Below are 22,316 nucleotides of genomic sequence, written 5' to 3' on the forward strand. Positions count from 1 at the left end.
ACCTGTGCATACAAGGCATGCATTTTGTTTCACAATTAACGATACCCATTTGGTTTAAACATTAAACTAAGCTTTGGAGCTTTCCGATTTATTGCCCCTGCTGGCATCTCTTAATACCAATTTATTTGACATGGTTTAGTGTACAGCTTGTTATTTCTGAGAAAGGAGGAATGAATATGAAAATGAAGTTTTCACAACATTATGCCATCATTGCATGGAGCCCGATGAAAAATGTGCGAAATAATTATACAATAATATGTCTCAACGAGACAGAGCATTTAACACTGCAGAGCATCCCTGAGGAATATACATTACAGTATATTCCGTCCACCAAACCGTCCACCAAACAGTGATGACTCCATCTACATCTCGCTGTCTGATAATATGGACCAACTTCCATCTACCCATCCCAACTCTCTCTTCCTCATATGTGGTGATTTCAACTGTCACCATGCCAGTTGGCTGGGGGTGGGTACCTCTCTCACCAGCCATGGCTCTTCAGCAAAGGACTTCTGTGACTCACTGGGACTGACACAATCTGTCAATTTCCCAACCCGGATCTCAGTCAACGGAGCATCTTCTCTTCTGGACTTGGTTATGACTAACTTCCCTGAAAATGTCTGCTGCTCTTCTTCTGCTCCAATCGGCTCTTCTGATCATGTGCTTGTTAAAGTGGACATCTCTCTGACCATTCTCAGAGAGCCTCCTCAGCGTCGACGAGTCTGGCATTTCACTCAGGCCAACTGGCACGGTCTTCAAGCAGCCATCAATCATCTGGACTGGTCTCCCATCTCTACTGCCTCTGACATCAACTCATCCTGGGAATTCTTCCAAAGTAAATTGCTCTCTCTCATGCACAGATTTATCCCATCTCGTCTTCAGTTGTCATACCCTTCCTCCCGTCCATGGTACATGGAATCTTGTGGTGAGGCTATTGCCCAGAAACAACTTGCTTTCGTCTCCTGGAAAGCAAATCCAACGGAAGGAAATCTCATTTCCTTTCACAAAGCCCGAAACAAGTGTGTGTCCACCCTCAGGAGAGCCAGGAAACAATATCTCTCCGTTCTCAGGACCGAACTCTCTTATCTGTCTCCCTCTTCCAAATCCTGGTGGCGTCTGGTCAAATCTGTTTCTGGTGTTTGTTCCCCCTCCATCCCCTCCCTCACCTCAAATGGCCACACAGCTGACTCCGCACGTGAAAAAGATGAATGCCTCAACTCTGTGTTTGCCTCTAAATCTTGTGTCCCAAACCCATCCCCCTCTGTACCCACCGTACCCAGTCGTACCCAGCTGCTCCTGGACTCTGTGTCCTTTCCTCCTGATTAGGTGGAAAAGTTTCTGTCAACCCTCGACTCTGATTCTGCAACTGGACCTGACGGCATCAGCCCACGTGTCCTAAAATCATGTTGTTCCGCTCTTTCACTCCCTCTCTCTGTTCTCTTCACCCTCTCTTTTGCTCAAGGTCATCTTCCATCTGCTTGGAAATCTGCCAACATCACCGCTTTGCACAAAAAAGGTGCAAAAACAGATCCCAGCAACTACAGACCAATCAGCCTTCTCCCAATTATCAGCAAAGTCATGGAATCCATCATTGCTTCAGATATGAAATCTTTCCTCTTCTCCAATGGCTTGATCTCTGATCATCAATTTGGTTTCAGACCTGGACACTCCACTCTGGACATGCTGCTTCTGCTTTCTCAACAATGGATGGAGGTCCTCAATGCCAAACAGGAAATTAGAGCAGTCTCCCTTGACATATCACGTGCCTTCGATACGGTCTGGCACCCCGCTCTGCTCACCAAACTCTCCTCTTTTGGTATCCATGGAAATCTCCACGCATGGCTGGCGGACTTCCTCTCTAGTCGTAGTCAACGTGTGACCCTGAATGGGTTTCTCTCATCTCCTCTTCCTGTTCAGGCTGGAGTTCCCCAAGGCAGTGTTCTGGGCCCTGTGCTTTTTCTGGTCTTCATCAATGATCTCTCTGACTCTCTTGAAAATCCTCTCTATCACTTTGCTGACGACTCTACTCTCTGTCGCTCCATTCTTCATCCCTCAGATCGGCAGTCTGCAGCCTCCTCACTCTCTGCAGACCTTGACAAAATCACAGACTGGGCAAACAAGTGGAACATGTCTTTCAATCCTGACAAATCTCACACTCTTACGATGTCTCTCCGAAAAGACCGACTGGACAACCCTCCCATCCACTTTCTGAATAATCCTCTCCAAGAAGTTCTGTCACTCAAGCTTTTGGGTCTCACTATCTGCCATGATCTTTCCTGGGAAAACCACATTTCAAATCTGGCCTCCAAAGCCAGTCGCCGACTGGGCATCCTCCGTCGTGCGAAGTCCTTCCTTGGCACACCTGAGCTCCTCACCACATACAAGGCTTTCATCCGCAGCTCAATGGAATACTGCTCTCCCCTCTGGGCTGGTGCTCCTGCCTCACACCTAGCTCGCCTTCACGCTGTTGAAACCAAAGCATTCAGAATCATTGGAATCTCCCACGATGAAGCTAACTCCAAGGGCCTCTCACTCACTCACCGCAGGCAGGTTGGTGGTCTTTCCGTCTTCTACCGACTCCTCTCTGGCCTTGCCCCCCCAGCTCTCTCTGGGCTCTGTCCCGCAAATATTCCTACAGGTCGCACAAGATCTGCCTGCAACCCTCTTATGGTTAAACTGCCAAAATCAAGACTCTCTGCTCACCTTCACTCCTTCATTCCTCTTTTCTCCCGCCTCTGGAACAAACTCCCTCACTCTCTTCAATCCCACTCCACCCTCCAAGTCTTTAAAACAGTTGTTCACCACCATCTCTTATCTTCCCCCATCCAAAACCTTGATCTTTTCTACCCCCGCTAATTTCACCCCAATTCCACTTTTTTGAAATACCAACTTCTGTCCAGGAAGTCCTTGGTGTCCTTGTGTTTTATACTTCTCCCTCCCCCCCCCCCCCCTTCCCATGCCTCCTCCCCCCGGGCCCTCTCCCCTCCACACATCTCCCTGCTCTCGGATGTTGTGTTTGTGTGCTTCCCCTTATCTCCCCATCTTGTCTTCCGCTCCCTCTTTTTGGGTATTTTGTTTGTCTGGTTGATTTGTTTGTGAAGTAAATGTTAGCTCTTTCACGAGCCTCGATTCAGTATACAAAAAAAAAAGAAAAAAAAGTACACTTGAGAACCAGTGTGGACTCACTCAATCATTCACTCACTGACACACAGCATCGTTACACAATATATTTCGTGTTCCTTTGTGAACATGTGAGGCTGATAAATCACCCAATATATTTCTATTCTTTCTATGTATGTATGTATACAGTGGCTTCGAAAAACCGCAACAATATATATATATATATATTGTTACGGACACGACTTAGATGTTGCTTGACCGAGCGGAATGGCCGCCGTGTTCGCACAGATTACCCGATTACACTCGAACGTTGGCCGAATCGCGCTATGCTAAATCAATGAAGGAAAGGACACAACGGCTGGGATTAAGGCAACGACACAAGGGGGTACAGTTCTCAAGACCTCCGGAGGAGGATATAATATTGGTTATGCAGAACGGTTAGATTACACGACAAGAGGTAAAGCACAGCAAGATGGACACTTAGACACAGTCTTATCTTAGCCCCGACAGACCACAGACAAACGGGACAAGACTGACTTACACGGGGATTGATGGCAGGGAAGGGCAGGCAGTCGATAGCTCAAGGTGCACCTTGGCTCAGGGGCAGAATCGACCCGGTCCGGCCCAGAGATGCGGGGAGGTATCGTCGCGCTGGAGGTGGCGTCCTTTTCTCTCCAAGCTGAGGCGCATCTGACGTCACCTCCGTCTTCCTGCGCATGCCCAGCGGGGAGTGACACGCCCTCGGCTCGTTAGCTCCGCCCCAGATGGAATCGGTCCGCCGCTTCTTATTGGGTGCGGGGGGTTACCGGGCTCCGCCCTTGACGAGGAGCTGACAGTGAGCCCCTGCGTGGTAACCCCGTCGGAGCACATGTTCAATGGCGGCTAACCAAGCCGGAGTGAGGACGCACACTGCCCGCGCCGCCGCCGCTGTTGTTGTTGTTGGTGTTGTTGTTCCATGAGGAAGAGATGCGGGGAGGTATTGGGAGGTCCTAAACTTACTAATGGTGCCATACAATCACATTCTGGTGCAACGAAGAGTCAGAATTAATGGAAACGAGTCCTTAACTGACATAGACTAAGAATAACTAGCAAGATGTCCTATAGTTGTCTACGTGAGATGCGGTGAACCTGGGTACGACATTTAATGGGGGAAAAAGGGGAAGGTCGGTTCTACAGAGTGTTGTTTACAGACAATGGGACTAGGGAATGGGGGATTGGGGATAGTTGGGGAGTATTGGGGAAATAGGGGAATATTTACAAGCGGATATGGATGGAGGCCAAATCCCATATCCGCAACATTGCACCCTTCTCTACCTCGGGGCGTCCCGACCCGATAAATCTTTACCTACGTTAGTGTGGCACTCAGATGTAGTTCCCTCTACTATTAACTCAACCCTGAGTGCGACAGTTTTACAGATGTTCACAAATGAGTAAATATGTCCCCCTGCGACGTTGCACCCTTCTCCTCACAGAAACACACCCACAGGATAACCGAATCGCGGAAAGAATCCTCAAACTAAACATACAGCCGGTAGGGAGCATCATTTACACAAGAGTACACTGATATTTACACTACGATCCAGGACCTGTTTTTGGAGGAACACATGCAGATGTTATGCATAGAGAGAGCACGCATGCCAGCATCGATACACCAACCCACGAGTGCTCTGTGGCCCTACGGCCTTTAATAATGTGCAGAGCACCCCATCCAAGCACCAAAAGCACCACCCCATCATGTACAGTCAGCACCATCCGGTGCACCAATAAAGTGTTCATAGTCACCGGTGGTGTCGCAGCCGGCCGATGTTCTGCCGCTTGTCTTGCCTTCATGTGGTGTACTTGGCCTCCCTAGAAATAAAGAAAGGCGCCAACCGCGTCCATTTCTAAATTGTGGCCGTCAGGGGGGCCAACTATAAGTGGTTCACCTGTATGGCATAGGTGCCACGTTGACCCAGAGGTCCATCCACGGGTGGTGCTTGACCGCAAAAGTACTGCGGTCCATGGTGGGTGGCCACAAAAATTGCGGTCCATATGGTGTATCGATCCAGGCAGCAAGCAGCGAAAGTACAGGCCCACAACTGCGGAGCCAGCACCTCTCTCTCCTCTCTCTCTGCCCCAAAGCCAGATCCTCGGAGGTGGGAGACAAAAGAAGACAATTGAGTAAGGTGGTAAGGGCGCAAAAGTGCACGCAATATTAGGTAATGCACACTAGGGGCACATGGGAACCAGGTGAGACAGGTACGTTCCTACCGTACGCCCCCCCCCCCCCCCACCAGGTAACCTACATTGCCCCTCCCTTACCCCTTACTGTATCCACAAAACACAACACTACCCATAAACATCTACTTTACAAATCAACAAACGTCCCTACTGTCTTCCCCGTTCCTCCCATAAACCAAATTCGTCTTCTCTCCCTCCTAACCAATCAAATTTGCCATTTCCAACTCTCATCAAAATTTGCCATCTCCAATTCAACATCAAAATTTGCCATCACCAATTCATCATCAGTCCCTCCTAGGGAGGGAGAGATGGAATCACCCCAATGTCTCATCCACGTCGTGATGCGTCTCACAAATCCAACAGCAATTCTCATTTCCTGCAACACAGAACAAAGAAACACAGGTGTGGAGTCATCATCATCACCTCAGGTAAGTGGCTGCGTATGGTGCGACAGGTTCATCAATCCTAACTATTTCCTAAATGACTTTAACAACTTTACATTACCCGGGGTCTTTCTCCTGCCAAACAATTGGCCCTCTTACACTATGGGTTCTAAAAACCAATTCCCATTGACCAAACTGTGGTGCTTTTCAATTTGGGGTCTCACTCCCCCGATTCATCTCCCGGTGCCCTCGCACAATTTCTGGGCTGTGACGTGTAGCTCTCCCAGCAGGTCTACCCACCTGCACACCTCCACCACTGCAGTTGCCACCCGAGCTTACCTAGCTCCTCACCCTAACCTAACTAACTGGGGAAGGCCCTCTCCTGGCTCTGTCACCCCCTGGTGCCCTCTGGCACTGGGCTACCCGGGTCCGTCCTCCGGATCCTCGGGCCCCATCCACAACTACCGGCTCCCAGAGCCCACCTGCGGCCTCACCTGGCCGACATCCTCACAGTGGTGGAGTGCCCAAACCAACTACACACACTAACAGGCTACACGCCCAGCCATTTCCACAACACTAATGCACCCATCCACAATACCATTCTGCAACCGCACCACAAATGCCAATATCCAACCACAATTTACCTATACCCTCTACCTAACACTTACACTACCCGCCCCGGGTACTCGTGAAAGGGGTCCACTCTTCCCCCATCCACACCTTCGCACCATGCACACCACTCCGTACCACTTACTCCAACTCTCTCCACACCACTCATTCCAATACTCCATGTGTTCCACACACCTGTACTTGCACACCTGTGCTCTCACACCTGGTGCCACCTGCACCCTTCTCTCCCCAAGCGCATTCGCGCTGATCCACAACACTCACTACTCATCCACTGCTCCACACACCTGTCCAGCTCTCACACAGCATCATCTCATCTAACTACTCCCCTCTGAAACTTGCGCTTCCCAGTCGTCCCTTTAAACTATTGCGCTCCCTCGTCATTATAATCCACACTAATCTACCTGCGTCCCCACTACAGGTATCATTGTCACTAACTAACCTTAACGTTACCTTATGTCAATCTCTAGATCCCTACACACAATATAACCTAACCCACCCGGGCTAGTTTTCCCTGCCATAAACCCCATAACTATTGCGCATTTGCCCCACATGGGAAGGGTGGCAGGGATGCCACCCTTACCCACCGGGCCCATCGCTCACTACCAATTTTGCACATCAAATTTCAACAAATCAAAAATTTGCCAATCACTACCCATCATCTGCCAATCATTACTGCCAATCCTTTGCCAATCATCAAATTTTGTTTTTTTCTAATTTCGGGGCCAAAACACTATCCTCGTCATTACAGTCTACTTACTAATGCCTCTCGGTGCGCCAATTCCTGTCCAAAGCCCGGCTTCGTAAAGCCGAGCAATGAATGCGGGTTGTTTGGTGCCAGCGGCTGGATACGTCCCGCATTCGGTGCAGGGAAGGAGTTTTACCCGGGCCGAGATCCCACGCACCATCTCGGCACGGAGCCATCCCATGGCCCGATCTCGACCTGCCGGAATGCCTCAACAAAAAGTGGTCGCCATGACGACCCTTCCTATCGGGCTGCCCGCTCCGCCTAGTGGAGCACGGACGCGGCCGTTCAAAGCGAGGCCCGGCACGCACCGAGGGCCCGATTCGGCTATAAGTCGTTCTAACCTCTAACCCGGTTACCGTCGATGCCTCACCTGGATGCTTACATGCATACGTTACCCCTTGCTTGCTCATACCTCCAGCCGTTCCCATGCTCCTCGTACCTTTCCTTACACACCTCGGTACACTCATTCCACTCTCAGCCTTGGTCACACACCTGACCACCGAACACTTTGGCACACATTCGTTGGTCGCACACCTCACCAACACACCTCTTCGCGCCCCTTCCTCGGTCACCTCCTCTGTGACAATCACAGGTGTGCCCTCACTCGCACACCCAACCACGTGCCTCACGACCAACTCAAGTGTGCATTCCCACACACGCTCTACCATTCCAGGTGTGCATCCTTCCATGCCAGGTGTACATCCTCGCTCACCTGTCACAACCAACTCACGCTCCGTGTCACTCGTACTACTCTCACCTCCACTCTTGACAGCGCACTCACCCTTACTCTCGACAGCGCACTCTTTCCTCATGCACCCGTCCGTTACACACCTTTCTCGCGCACACTCTCCCGTTACACCCTCTGTAACACTCACCACAGGTGTACACTCTTCCTTACTTTTGACAGTGCACTCTTTCCCCATGCACCTGTCCGTCACACATCTTTCTCGCACACCCTCTCCCGTTACATCCTCTGTAACACTCACCACAGGCGTGCATTCTCCCTTTACACCCTCCGTAACACTCCTCACTACGCGCTTCCATGTGCTCCCTCGCACACGCGCTACGACCGACTCACTCTCGACAGCACACTCACTCCTTGGCGTGCACTTTTTCCTCACACACCCCAGAGTCGGACTTTCTCGCACACCTCCTTTTTCACACACCAGACCTGTCGCATACTTCACCAACTGCCTCTCACGAACATCCGGGTCTATCTCGACCCCCAAGCTCCTTAAATCACCTGGCGCATCATACGCACGACCATATTGGTCACCACTTACACCGGGTCCTCTTTCTCTTCGCTTCTCCTCCATCACCTGCGAATCCCTCATCCGGTTAATGAGCACATCATCACGATCCGAACACAGACTTTGGACCAATTCTTTTACCTCCTCTTTTATCTCTTTCTTATCCCCTCTCCGTCGCTTCTTAATTTCGCTCACCCCTCCTTCCACTTCTTCTAATTTCTGCTTTACCTCTTTTATTTCCCGGTACGTCTCCTCAAGTTCGTCCTCTAAGGCTACCTTGACCGTTTCCATGTGCGTCCTCACCTGCCGGTCCTTCGTCTCCATTACCTCTGTCACCTCGTCCAACCTCGTTGTCAGTCCCTCACGTACCATCTGACATTGCCTCTTTGTCGCTATCAAGTCGTTTTTTATGTCGTTTTGTGTCGCTTTTAACCCTCCTAATACCGCAGTGTTCCTTTGAACCTGCTCCGTTAGTCCTTTTTGTCCCTCCGTCAGCTGTTCCACCTCCTGCGTCAGGTCCTCTATGCCCCCTTGTAACTTTACAGTCCCCTTTCTCACCTCCTTCTCCATGTGCTCCTTACAGTGCCTCACCTCCTCGTGCACTCCTCCGACCTTCTCACTCACACCTCTTCTGATCTCTTCTCCCATCACTTGCATCTCCTGCCCAGATGCCACCCTCATCTGCTCCATTTCCTCCCTGTGAGCATCCAGTTTAGTTTCTACCCCCATTCTGACCCCCTCTATCTGCTGCCCCATTTGTTTAACTTCCCTTTCCGCTTGGTCCCTCATGTCCCTCAATTTGCCTTCCATACTGTTTTCTAACCCCTCTAACCCCTTTTTCATCCCTTCCATTTGATTCTCCTGAACGGCCATTCTGTTTTCTACCCCCATTAACCCCTCCTGTATTTCCCCTAATCTATTGTCTAATCCCTCTATTCTACCCCCTAACCCTCCGATCTGGGCCCCCATGTCCTCCCTCAATTTCTCGCTATTGGACCCCATGTTTTGTTCTAACCGTTGGCTATTGGCCCCCATGTCCTCCCTCAATTTCTCGCTATTGGACCCCATTTGGCCCTCCAATCGCTCACTCTGCAGTTTGAGGGACGCCTGCATTTGCACCATAAATTGCTCCATGAGGGTCTGCATTTGGGCCATCCCTCCCACTTGTGCAGCGGGTGCGGCCGCCGTAGCTATGTGCGAGGCGCCATTTTGCGCGCCCGCAACCTCGTGCGCGAGGCCGCCATTTTGCGACCCTGCCACCCTCACTGCTTCGCTCTCCTCATGTCCCTCAATTTGGTCCTGGATCGACCCTGCCTCACTCTCCTCTACCGGAACCCAGCCGTCTTGATCTGCCATAGCGCGACTTTCAAAATTCGGGTTTTTATTTTTGTAAAACACAATCAATTTTCGCCGTTATAATTTCGAGCGCGTGAAACGCGCTTCGGGTCCAATCCCACTTCCCGACACCAATTGTTACGGATACGACTTAGATGTTGCTTGACCGAGCGGAATGGCCGCCGTGTTCGCACAGATTACCCGATTACACTCGAACGTTGGCCGAATCGCGCTATGCTAAATCAATGAAGGAAAGGACACAACGGCTGGGATTAAGGCAACGACACAAGGGGGTACAGTTCTCAAGACCTCCGGAGGAGGATATAATATTGGTTTTGCAGAACGGTTAGATTACACGACAAGAGGTAAAGCACAGCAAGATGGACACTTAGACACAGTCTTATCTTAGCCCCGACAGACCACAGACAAACGGGACAAGACTGACTTACACGGGGATTGATGGCAGGGAAGGGCAGGCAGTCGATAGCTCAAGGTGCACCTTGGCTCAGGGGCAGAATCGACCCGGTCCGGCCCAGAGATGCGGGGAGGTATCGTCGTGCTGGAGGTGGCGTCCTTTTCTCTCCAAGCTGAGGCGCATCTGACGTCACCTCCGTCTTCCTGCGCATGCCCAGCGGGGAGTGACACGCCCTCGGCTCATTAGCTCCGCCCCAGATGGAATCGGTCCGCCGCTTCTTATTGGGTGCGGGGGGTTACCGGGCTCCGCCCTTGACGAGGAGCTGACAGTGAGCCCCTGCGTGGTAACCCCGTCGGAGCACATGTTCAATGGCGGCTAACCAAGCCGGAGTGAGGACGCACACTCCCCGCGCCGCCGCCGCTGTTGTTGTTGTTGGTGTTGTTGTTCCATGAGGAAGAGATGCGGGGAGGTATTGGGAGGTCCTAAACTTACTAATAGTGCCATACAATCACATTCTGGTGCAACGAAGAGTCAGAATTAATGGAAACGAGTCCTTAACTGACATAGACTAAGAATAACTAGCAAGATGTCCTATAGTTGTCTACGTGAGATGCGGTGAACCTGGGTACGACATTTAATGGGGGAAAAAGGGGAAGGTCGGTTCTACAGAGTGTTGTTTACAGACAATGGGACTAGGGAATGGGGGATTGGGGATAGTTGGGGAGTATTGGGGAAATAGGGGAATATTTACAAGCGGATATGGATGGAGGCCAAATCCCATATCCGCAACATTATATATATATATACAGTATATATATATATATATATATATATATATATATATATATATATATATATATATATATATATATATATATATGTATATATATATATGTATATATATATATGTATATATATATATATGTGTATATATATGTATATATATATATATATATATATATATATATATATATCAGTCACTATGCGACCTTCATATCATCAGTGGAGAACCGCCAGCAAGGTGTCCCATACAGCTGCTGCTGCACCTTGCTGGGAGCGATACGCACCGCCTGCCACGCGGTGACGTTATCTCTGGTATCCACTCATCATATGGAGTCGACCTGGTTGCGGTTGGGAGTTACTAATAATGGTATCTGTAATCTGGTTCTCCAACCTAAGGCAAGGCCAGAGAGGAGTCGGTAGAAGACGGAAAGACCACCAACCTGCCTGCGAAACCAGGTCGGTAACTGTGAGTTTTGCATGCACTTGTGACAGTATCTGTATTTATAATCCGTAATGACGCACTGCTAGATGGTTCCTCTGGAACTTTGCAGGCAAGGCGGACATGCATGGCGATGACGTCATGTTGTCCGCTCATTAGGTTGGAGAACCAGATTACAGATACCAATATATATATATATATATATATATATATATATATATATATATATATACTGTATATATATATATATATATATATTGTTGCGGTTTTTCGAAGCCCGTTCCCGTTACAAAGGGGGAGATTAAGCCCCTTTTTCCCTCTGGGTCTTCAAAACCGCAGACGTGGAAAAGGGTTTCGGGACAATTTCACGCGTACCTTGAGTACCCACGCCGCAGCGGAAGCGGGGATCGAGTCTCGCACGAACCACGCGTGATTGAGTACGCCCGAGCGGATTGCGTACCACGTGACTCGTGCTGTTACCTTTCTATAGAACCCGATTAGAGCGATCTAATTCATACCATGCGAGACCGATGGTGGAAATGACAAAACGGTCGAATCAGAAGAAATAACAGATTTATTTCTACTATTTACAGGAATTTGAAGGAAAGGAAAGGGACACAGGGCAGGCAGGAGGGAAAATCCTCGCGGCACGTATCAGGCAAAGGCAGGCAGGAGGAAATATCGCGCATCTGTGACACGGCGTGGGTCGTCTTTCACAGCGAGATTAATACTGCGCAGAGCACGGGGAGCAGGGAAGGTTCGTGTACAACGGGGTTATTCAGTTCATACAATATGACTCAAACGACGCAATCTCAACTCGTCTGTACTCCGGACCTCCACTGAACTCGTCTCTGATCTCACCCGAACTCATCTGAGGCGGGGGGCTCGGGACACAGGGTTATATGGCCCTGCCCCAGCCCGACTCGAATGTTCCAAACCCCGCCTTTTGCCGCAGTGGTAAGTCACTCCCCTCGAGCCCTGATTGGCGACTCGTGCTTACCGATGGCTCCTCCTCTGCCTTCCTTCGGGTTCGGTCGACTTGTTCAGGCCTGCCGCGTGGTATTTCGGTGCCAAAAACCAAACCAAAGTGCCTTAAGGACACCTAATTTTCATTATCCTACTCAATGCAAAACTAACACAGGAAAGGACTACGCTTACATTTACTAAGAAATAATTGAACTTAAGCAAGGCTACATGTTGTAGTGTAACTAACTAGGAGAGGAAATTAACCTTTATCACAAAACCGCAAAACCGCAACAATATTATATCTCTTCTTCATCTATATATATATAAAATAAAGTTTTTGTTTGTTTGTTTGTCTGCACGCGCTAATCTCCTGAACGGTGAAACATAGGAGGAATCCTCTGAAACAAAAAATGTCGGGACGGGCCCCGGGAAAGTTATAGGCTAGGTGGCGAGGCCGGTCGAGGCCGCCTCGGCCGGCCTGGGCCCATTTCGCAATTAAAAGCTGAGCTGAATTGCAGTAGTCAATCTTCTACAGCCGCGAGTAAAAGCTGAATTATAGTAGTAAATTCATTCAAAAAGAACCAAAAATGTCGGGACGGGACATGGGAAAGGTTATGGCGAGGCCGCCTCGCCGGGCTGGGCCCATTTCGCAATTAAAAGCTGAACTGAATTATAGTAGTCAATCTTCTACGGCCGTGAGTAAAAGCTGAATTATAGTAGAAAATTCATTCAAAAAGAACCCGGGCAACACCGGGTGCATTCCGCTTGTATATATATATACATATACATATATATATATATATATATATATATATATATATATATATATATATATATATATATATATATATATATATATATGCCATGTGGCAAAGTATAGAAAAGAAGAGACATTCCATCGCTTTTAGAAAATGCCAAAGAATACAAAATAAGGGGCATTTAAAAAACATTCATGTGCATGCTGGCCTACCCTTGTGTTCTGAGGAGGAAGCAAGTAATGCTCTAGAAAAGTTCATATAAAGGGGTGCCAATTTGATTCATACAGCTGCATGAAGAAGTAAATGTATTTTATTTGCCAGATGTAGGACGCCCCTTCTCAAATTAAAGCTCGGAGAAGGTTATTACCTCTGCCACCAAAGGTGGATGGAGGTTATGTTTTCACCCCTGTCTGTCTGTCTGATTATTTGTTTGTGAACAAGATAACTCAAAAAGTTGTGCATGGATTCTGATGAAATTTGGCAGAGAGGTAGCGTATGTGACAAGGACGAAATGATTAGATTCTAGTGAAGATCCGGATTCGGATCCGTCTACTCGAATTTTTAAAGTGATTCTTCACCATTGGGAGAGAGGGCCAAAAACGATACACAGCAGAATATCTCAAAAAGTTGTGGACGGATTTGGACGAAGCTTGGTGGAGAAGTTGGGTGTGTGGCAAGGACAATTTTTTTCGATTTTTATGAAGATCTGAATATGGATTCGGATACGAGAATAATTTGATTTTTAAGTGATTCTTCACCATTTAGAGATCGGGCGAAAAGGGATATATAACATGATATTTTAATAAGTTATGGATGAGTTATGAATAAACGTGGTGGATGAGTTGGTGAGGTGACAAGAACAAGCTGATTAGATTTTGGTTCAGGTCCAGATCCGGCCTATCAGTGGGATGCAAAACAAACTGTTCAGCCTGGCGGAGGTGTGCGCTCGACTGAGTGCTGTTCTAATTGTCAAAGCAATACAAATGTACCTGGTCCTAAAGCCTAGATGCAGTCATACCAAAAAGCTGTTAATTCTATATTTTTGCTTCTACGACCTGGAAAAATACTCCTCACTTAAAGTCAAAGGAGGCACTTTCTTTTATTATTACCTTCGCAAAAGCGGAAGGTTATGTTTTGATCGCTGTGTATTTATTTGTATGTCTGTGTGTGTGTATGTTAATCGCATAACTCAAAAAGTATTCAACCGAATTGCATGAAATTTGGTGGGATGATTGGTTATTATACGGGACACATTTGATTAGATTTTGGGAAACAGATTTGCTCAAATTCTGACTATTTTTAACTCGATCGTATTTCACTCAAAGTTATGAGCGACTGAAGAAGAAGATGTCCATCCAGGACGTCATCACTATAACGCGATCTCCCGCGATCATTTCAACCTCAAAAAAAATTATAATTGCAGATTTGACAATAGATGAGGCATATTAACAAACGAATGAAACAGATTTGCTCAAATTCTGACTATTTTTAACTCGATCGTATTTCACTCAAAGTTATGCGCGACTGAAGAAGAAGATGTCCATCCAGGACGTCATCACTATAACGCAATCTCCCGCGATCATTTCAACCTCAAAAAAAATTATAATTGCAGATTTGTCAAGAGATGAGGCATATTAACAAACGAATGAAACAGATTTGCTCAAATTCTGACTATTTTTAACTCGATCGTATTTCACTCAAAGTTATGAGCGACTGAAGAAGAGGATGTCCATCCAAGACGTCATCACTATAACGCGATCTCCCGCAATCATTTCAACCTCAAATGAAATTCAAATTGCAGATTTGTCAATCGGGGAGGCATATTAACAGACGAATGAAACAGATTTGCTCAAATTCTGATTTTTAAAAATCGATCGCATTTCACATAAAGTTTCACATCGCATACACTCCCATGCCAAGTACAGAACAGTAGCTGCGGCGAAGGTATGCGCTCTACCGAGTGCCCGGATTCTAGTTATTATTTTTTGAGAGTATCCTGGGAAGTGACGGTAGTGACGGCACTTCCCCCAAGCTCAGTGGCTGTGTTATGCGTTTGTCTCGTCAGTATGTGTGTGTGTGTGTGTGTGTGTGTGTGTGTGTGTGTGTGTGTGTGTGTGTGTGTCAGTCACTGTGTCAGGTGCATTACGAGCCTTAGCTCAAGTATTTTGTTTTTTTTAAAAAGGAGACCACAAACACAAGGGCGCTAATAACACAAAACCCTTTACATCGTAAAAACAAAACGTAGAGACAAAATCATAAATCGAAAGAAGCTAGGAATCAAGTAAAGACAGAAGAAAGGTCAGCAAAAGATTAATGTGTTTTTGAGACCCGACATATAATTATAGCATAATGCATAGATTAACTAGAATCCGGGCACTCGGTAGAGCGCATACCTTCGCCGCAGCTACTGTTCTGTACTTGGCATGGGAGTGTATGCGATGTGAAACTTTATGTGAAATGCGATCGATTTTTAAAAATCAGAATTTGAGCAAATCTGTTTCATTCGTCTGTTAATATGCCTCCCCGATTGACAAATCTGCAATTTGAATTTCATTTGAGGTTGAAATGATTGCGGGAGATCGCGTTATAGTGATGACGTCTTGGATGGACATCCTCTTCTTCAGTCGCTCATAACTTTGAGTGAAATACGATCGAGTTAAAAATAGTCAGAATTTGAGCAAATCTGTTTCATTCGTTTGTTAATATGCCTCATCTCTTGACAAATCTGCAATTATAATTTTTTTTGAGGTTGAAATGATCGCGGGAGATTGCGTTATAGTGATGACGTCCTGGATGGACATCTTCTTCTTCAGTCGCGCATAACTTTGAGTGAAATACGATCGAGTTAAAAATAGTCAGAATTTGAGCAAATCTGTTTCATTCGTTTGTTAATATGCCTCATCTATTGTCAAATCTGCAATTATAATTTTTTTTGAGGTTGAAATGATCGCGGGAGATCGCGTTATAGTGATGACGTCCTGGATGGACATCTTCTTCTTCAGTCGCTCATAACTTTGAGTGAAATACGATCGAGTTAAAAATAGTCAGAATTTGAGCAAATCTGTTTCCCAAAATCTAATCAAATGTGTCCCGTATAATAACCAATCATCCCACCAAATTTCATGCAATTCGGTTGAATACTTTTTGAGTTATGCGATTAACATACACACACACAGACATACAAATAAATACACAGCGATCAAAACATAACCTTCCGCTTTTGCGAAGGTAACCAGTCACAAGGAAGGCTTAATTAAGACTGGAGAAAGCCTTAACCAAACTGAATTATTCACCCAAGGAGGGACCATTATCCAAAAGGAGAATGTGCAATGGTCATGGATCTTTTAAAGTTCACATTAACACCAGTGGTGGACAGTGCTACAAATGGGAAATACGGAGCACCAGGAACTAGAAATTAGAATTTTAGTGAGCAAACTGAAACACAATGAGGGACTATTTCCCTGAAGGCAGTTTGCAATGTTTAACATCCACAAGGGAGTGCTCGCTAACGGACCAAGCACCTCTCCGAATGGAAGCCAGAGTCGACGATGCAAGAACCTGCTGGCGGAGCTCTGCGTCGAACATCCAAGAAATGGCATGAACATTTCATGGCTGAGGATTTACTCAATCACAACGACGTCGCAGATTGTTGCCAGGATTTTGTAATTTGGCCAGGTACGAGTCTTCTTCTTTCTTTAATGGCCACAATATATTCTCTCGTTCTTGTGGGGTTGGCCAGGGAATGTTTTTGGCCCAAGTCTTTCGCAAACTGGATGACCAGGCTGGATGTGCGACTAAGCAGTTTGGGCGGGAATTTGGTAATTTGGCCTTGGTGACAGCGATAACTCACATACTCTTAACTAATAACACTGTGGGATCTTTAACGTACCAACTAATTCCGGCAGATCGGACGCACAGTTTAACATCCGTCTTTAGGATGGGACACATGTTGATGAATCACCCTGCCTGTGAAACACCGGGATGACAGTTTATAACTGGGTTGGGATTTGAACACAGGGTGGACAGCTTAGAGGCGAGGGTGCATACTTCCAGGCAATCCGGCCAGCCGAAGTGCACAATGGCCTACTTGTTTCAAATCCATTTTGAGGATATGGATGAATCTACCTTTACATTCACTTGAAAGAACAGAATATTTTTTTCACCTTACATTCACCTGAACCTTTCCAACAAGTTTCGTCCAAACCATGCATAACTTTTTGAGATATCCTGCTAAGTATCGTTTTTGGCCCTATCTCCTGATGGTGAAGAATCACTTAATAAATTATACGAGCCGGATCTGAATCCGGATCTTCACCAAAATCTAATCATTTCGTCCTTCTCAGATACCCTACATCTCTGCCAAATTTTGTCTGAATCCGTCCACAACTTTTTGAGATATTTTGTTCACAAACAAACGGACAAACAGACAGACAAACAAACAGACAGGGGTGAAAACATAACCTCCATCCACCTTTGCTGGCGGAGGTAATAAAATGGTGACACCACGGAGAAAGCTCAGTGTGTCGAATGGTTCATCGAGACGAGATCCGACATGCAAGTTCAGCTTAATTTCCGCGCAATATATGGAATAAATCCGCCATCGCGGACTAGTATCAGAGAATGGAACAGGGGGTTTAAGGGGACTGGAAGTCGTCAGAAAGAGAATAGTACCGGGCGACCAAGCAAAAGTGCAGCAGACGTTGACTAAGTGTGTGAATCATCTCAACAAGTTTCAGAAAATCAATCTGTCGCGCATCCAGAGAACTGGGACTACCAACCACCAATGCACAGGATTTTGCATGAAAGACTGAAGCTTTAGGCCTATAAGGTGCAGATTCTGCAGGAACTCAAACCAAATGACGGACCCAACTGTAAGGCGTTTGTCTTGGAAATGCTCAGTAGCATAGAGGATGACAAAGATTACCTGAAAAAGGTCACGCTCACAGACTAAGCTTGCATGCATGTATCCGGGATGGTCAACTGGCATGATGTGAGGATCTGGGGCTCTGAAAACCCTGACGTGGTCATTGAACACATACGCGGCAGTCAAAATGTGTGGTGTGACCTTCTCCGTGATCGCTTGGTGGGTCTGTTTTTTTGTGGAGGATACAGTGACCTCAACAATTTACATGAACTTTTTGGAAGGATTTTCCTTCCCACAGATTGAAGACCTGCAACCCAATATAATTTTTCGACAGGACGGTGCTGCCCCTCATTAGGCTTTTGGCGTTCGAGCTGTCCTGAATGAAAAATTTCCAGGTCGCTGGATTGACCGAGACGGACCTGGTTTCCACGATCACCAGACATAACCCACTTGATCTTTTTTCTGTGAGGGTTTGTCAAAGATGTTGTCGACAACACCAAGGTGGAAGACCTGCAGGATCTTCTTTCTCGAATCACAGCTGCATACACACTGGTGGATGCAAACATGCTGAGCCGAACATGGCAAGAACTCGCGTACCACCTTGATGTCCTGAGCACGACAAACGGAGCTCATATTGAAGTGTATTGATGTTGTGCACAAAACTTTGAGTTTCTACCTGATATAAACCAAAGGGTATCGTTGTATCATTTGTGGCTCTAAATATATAAATAACCAAAGTTATCCAGGTCTTTTTGAAACACCCTGTATCTCAGAAAGTTGTGGACGTATTTGGATAAAACGTGGTGGACAGGTTGGGGGTGTGACGAGGACGAATTGATTTGATTTTGGTGAAGATCAGAAATCGGATACAAAATTTAAAAAATATTTGAAAGTAAGATTCTTCGCCATTGAGAGATTGGGCTAAAAACTATATACAGCATGATATTTCAAAAAGTTGTGGACGATTTATGACACAACGAGGTGGATGAGTTGGTTAGGTGACAATAACAAGCCAATTCGATTTTGGTTCAGATCCAGATCCAGATGCTGTCTATCAGTGGGATAGAAAACGTAAAATGTTCAGCCTGACGCAATTATACACACACCGAGTGCTGTTCTCGTAACTTTTGTTATTAGAAACAGCGTTGGAAAAGCGTCACAATAAGTTATCTGTATATCTTAACACGGATTTCGCCCAAGATGGAAAACCTCGGGGAGGTGGGCAAATGAAGTTGCTAGTCTCCATTGTGTGACCCCTCGTCCTCCTGTCAAGTTTGGTTGAGAATGGAAAAGTAACGACCAAATGCATTGCGGTCAAACAGACAGACAGACAGACACCAAAATGCATATTTTAGTATGATGTGAAAGAGGCACAAGCAATAATCATTATCAAGTCAGCCGAGGACAGATGAAGGTAGATGCTTCGGCCAAAGGCTGACCTACATCAAATGGGCATCCAGTATATAACCCAAACGATATTTGAGAGTTTAAGGCCGATTCTGCTTATGATAAAAAAGATCTACCAATTAGAAATGGAAATACTACGGCAATATTCTTCAACTGTATTTGTAATTACAACGATATCCTGAATGAATTGAGAAATGCCATTTGCTGTTACAAAACTATTTTGGCTTATTTCCATTGCTTTTTTGTTAGTGGCATTTATGATTTTCTAATTAAGATTTCTCTTCCAGATATGAGCTGTCCTAGCGAGTCAGCCCGAATGCTGGAAATGGTAAATGCAATGTAGATTTTAAAAAGTCAACCATTTTCACAGCGTACACAGAGCAGTACAAAATAGGATTGTGTTACAGGGAGTTATAAAGACACTGAAACCCAGACATACTGACATCTCTGGAGGGATCTTCAGGTTGAGCTGAAGCTTTTGCAGTTCTTCCTCGAGCCCTTGAGTTTCCCTTTCCAGTCTAAGCCTTTCTTTGTGCAGATCACTCGGATCTCTGAAACACACGTCTCCACACTTTAATATCGCAATCTCTCTTTGAAGAAACGCTCATTATTTTACGCCGACAGAAAATCAATGTACTTGTGGGTGGCGGAAAGGTGAGTTAGTCGATAGGTGCATGAGTGGTTTAATGTGTGGATAGCGAGCAATGTACATGAGTGAGTTAGTGCAAATAGGACAGTGAGTAGGTAGGTGAGAGTGAATGTGTGAGTGCATGGTTGAGTGAGTAAGTGTTGAAAGTAGGCAGGGAAAAAATAAAAAATTGAGATTTAATAATGTGTGGAAATGAATGTGGTTATGTGGGTGCATGTAAAAATGGACATGTGGCTGAGTGCACTGCAAAATGAGTAGTTTTGTGAAAGTAACTTAGAGGTGATAAGCGATTGAGGAAAGTTCAAATGAAACATTACCTAGTGGTCAGACGAGATGGAATTCTGAGAGACTTGTGTCGCCTCATTGTACCTTGAAATGTTGAAACAAGGAAAACAACAGAAAACAATCCAAATGCAGTATATTTATATTGCATAATATATTGTTACGGTTTTTAGAACCGGCACTTGTAAATAATAATCCACTGTAAATAATTCCCTGTAAATATTCCCATTTTCTAAAGGTTAAAGGTCGCACCCTAATTAGTCCATATACAACACGTAGGACACCATAGGAACCTTTCAGTTAGTTCATTAGTATGTGTTTCAGGTAAGGCTCTGTTTCCAATAGTTTGACTCTGCGTTGCATTAATTAAATACGATAGGTCCTTCAATCCCGTGCATTTTGATCTCTCTCTCTCCAAGCTACTCCATAATGCGCACCTACAGGCGGGGTTTGCCTCTCTCTCTCCAAGCTACTCCATCATGCGCACCTACAGGCGGGGTTTGTCTCTCTCTCTCCAAGCTACTCCATCATGCGCACCTACAGGTGGGGGTTGTCTCTCTCTTGCTATTACGCACCTTAGCACTTGCTTGCTAGCAGCATTCGCTGCATCAAACGCCATTGCGCACGCGGTCAGGCTGGCGAAGAAGGGCGGAGCGCGGGGAGGAGGCGTGCCCCCCCCCCCCCGTCGACTCATCATCAAAGGTGGAGCCAGCGAGCCCTCGCCGACCAACCAGGGCTGAGGTAAGCTCGCTAGTGGGCGTAGCCCTATGAAGGCGACTTGATTTCAACGCGCGAGATATAAGCGCGAGCGCGAAGCCCTATTACGGACTGCGCGAGGGGAGGCCATTATGTAAGGACTGCGCAGGGAACCATTGCTTGATACGAACTGTGCCAAAAGAGAGCTCGATTACCTAGAACTGCGCTGGGGGATGCTGATGATTACGAACTACGCAGGGAGCGACCAACTGTATCGGACTGCGCCGGGGACTTCTGTTGAACTGCAGCACATTATGCACGTTGAGAGAGAGAAAGCTGAATACCTTCCCCGAGATATGAACCCCGCTAAGTCAGGTCCGCTCGCGTGCAACAATATACGAGCAGCGCTACCTGCCGGGTTTCGCCGCGGAGCTGGAGCGTGGATCAGAACCGGAGCATGGACCGGGGTGGAGCATGGATCGGAGCCGGAGCCCACGCCGTGCTTCTGCTTGGACCTTCCCTCCCTGCCACCATTACTCCTTTCGTGTAAGTCTGTTTGTGTTGTCCTGGGCTCACGCTGTATAAGGTTGCCCTGTATAAGGATAATTAAGACTGTATAAGGTTGCCCTGTGTCTGCTTCTTCTTCTTCCCTTGTACATTTACCCTTCCGTTTCCTCTTTAATTATTGTGGTAATAAATTCCTGTGTTCTTCCTTACTTTGGTTTCTTCTGTCCGATCGTCTTAGTCTTTTCACAATTGAATATACGTGGCACGATTTCGGCAATCGCCCAGGATCAGGTTAGTCAACCGCTAACGGCTCGGGCTTCGGATTGCTAACCGCTCGGCAAATTCCATCTTGTCCGCGGTCTGAGCAGGAGTTATCTCCCTGCTTCACGGCCAGGGGTAGCACTCAGGTATTTGGGACTTCATTGACCCATCACCGTGGCTACTCCCGACCGGAAAGAGCGTTATAACTTCTAGGGTTGGGGGATCGGCCAGCTTAAAAGGCCAAGGGGATTAACCCTATCCCCCCCCCCCCTTGGTAACGGGAGTGCCGACCCCGAATCCGCAACAATATATAATCACATATATTTATTTGTTGAGGCGGTTTTGTTGTTGTAGTCTGTGTTCTCACTGGCTGGGGGTGGGGGTATGTACGCATCCAGGTGTTGCTGCTGCATGTGGAGGCGTATGTCCCCCTGCTGGTCCACCTTAGCTGACCGTATCGAGGTTGAAGGGCCGAAACGGGATGATGCTGAGGACCCGGTCAGTGAGGGACACTTGTGACCAGGTGTTCTGAATTTATATATATATAAACAGTATATATCATTATATATACACATATATATATATGTTGGAACCCATCTGTGGATC

At 46.7% G+C, this 22,316-nt stretch overlaps 1 protein-coding gene across 1 annotated transcript in view; it reads right to left on the bottom strand.

Annotated features, from left to right (window-relative positions):
• Positions 1–22,316, bottom strand: part of LOC144889770 (uncharacterized) — a 100,750-nt gene that overhangs the window by 34,183 nt on the left and 44,251 nt on the right. Inside the window, exons 2-3 of the mRNA XM_078770970.1 lie at positions 20,282–20,333; positions 19,759–19,866 (exon numbers count right to left, since the gene is read on the bottom strand). Coding sequence (XP_078627096.1) covers positions 19,759–19,866; positions 20,282–20,328 — 155 coding nt within the window. The 5' untranslated portion in view covers positions 20,329–20,333. The remainder of the gene's footprint in view (positions 1–19,758; positions 19,867–20,281; positions 20,334–22,316) is intronic.

Source organism: Myxine glutinosa, chromosome 1, assembly GCF_964187855.1.
Source record: "Myxine glutinosa chromosome 1, kmMyxGlut1.1, whole genome shotgun sequence".
Lineage (NCBI taxonomy): Eukaryota > Metazoa > Chordata > Myxini > Myxiniformes > Myxinidae > Myxine > Myxine glutinosa.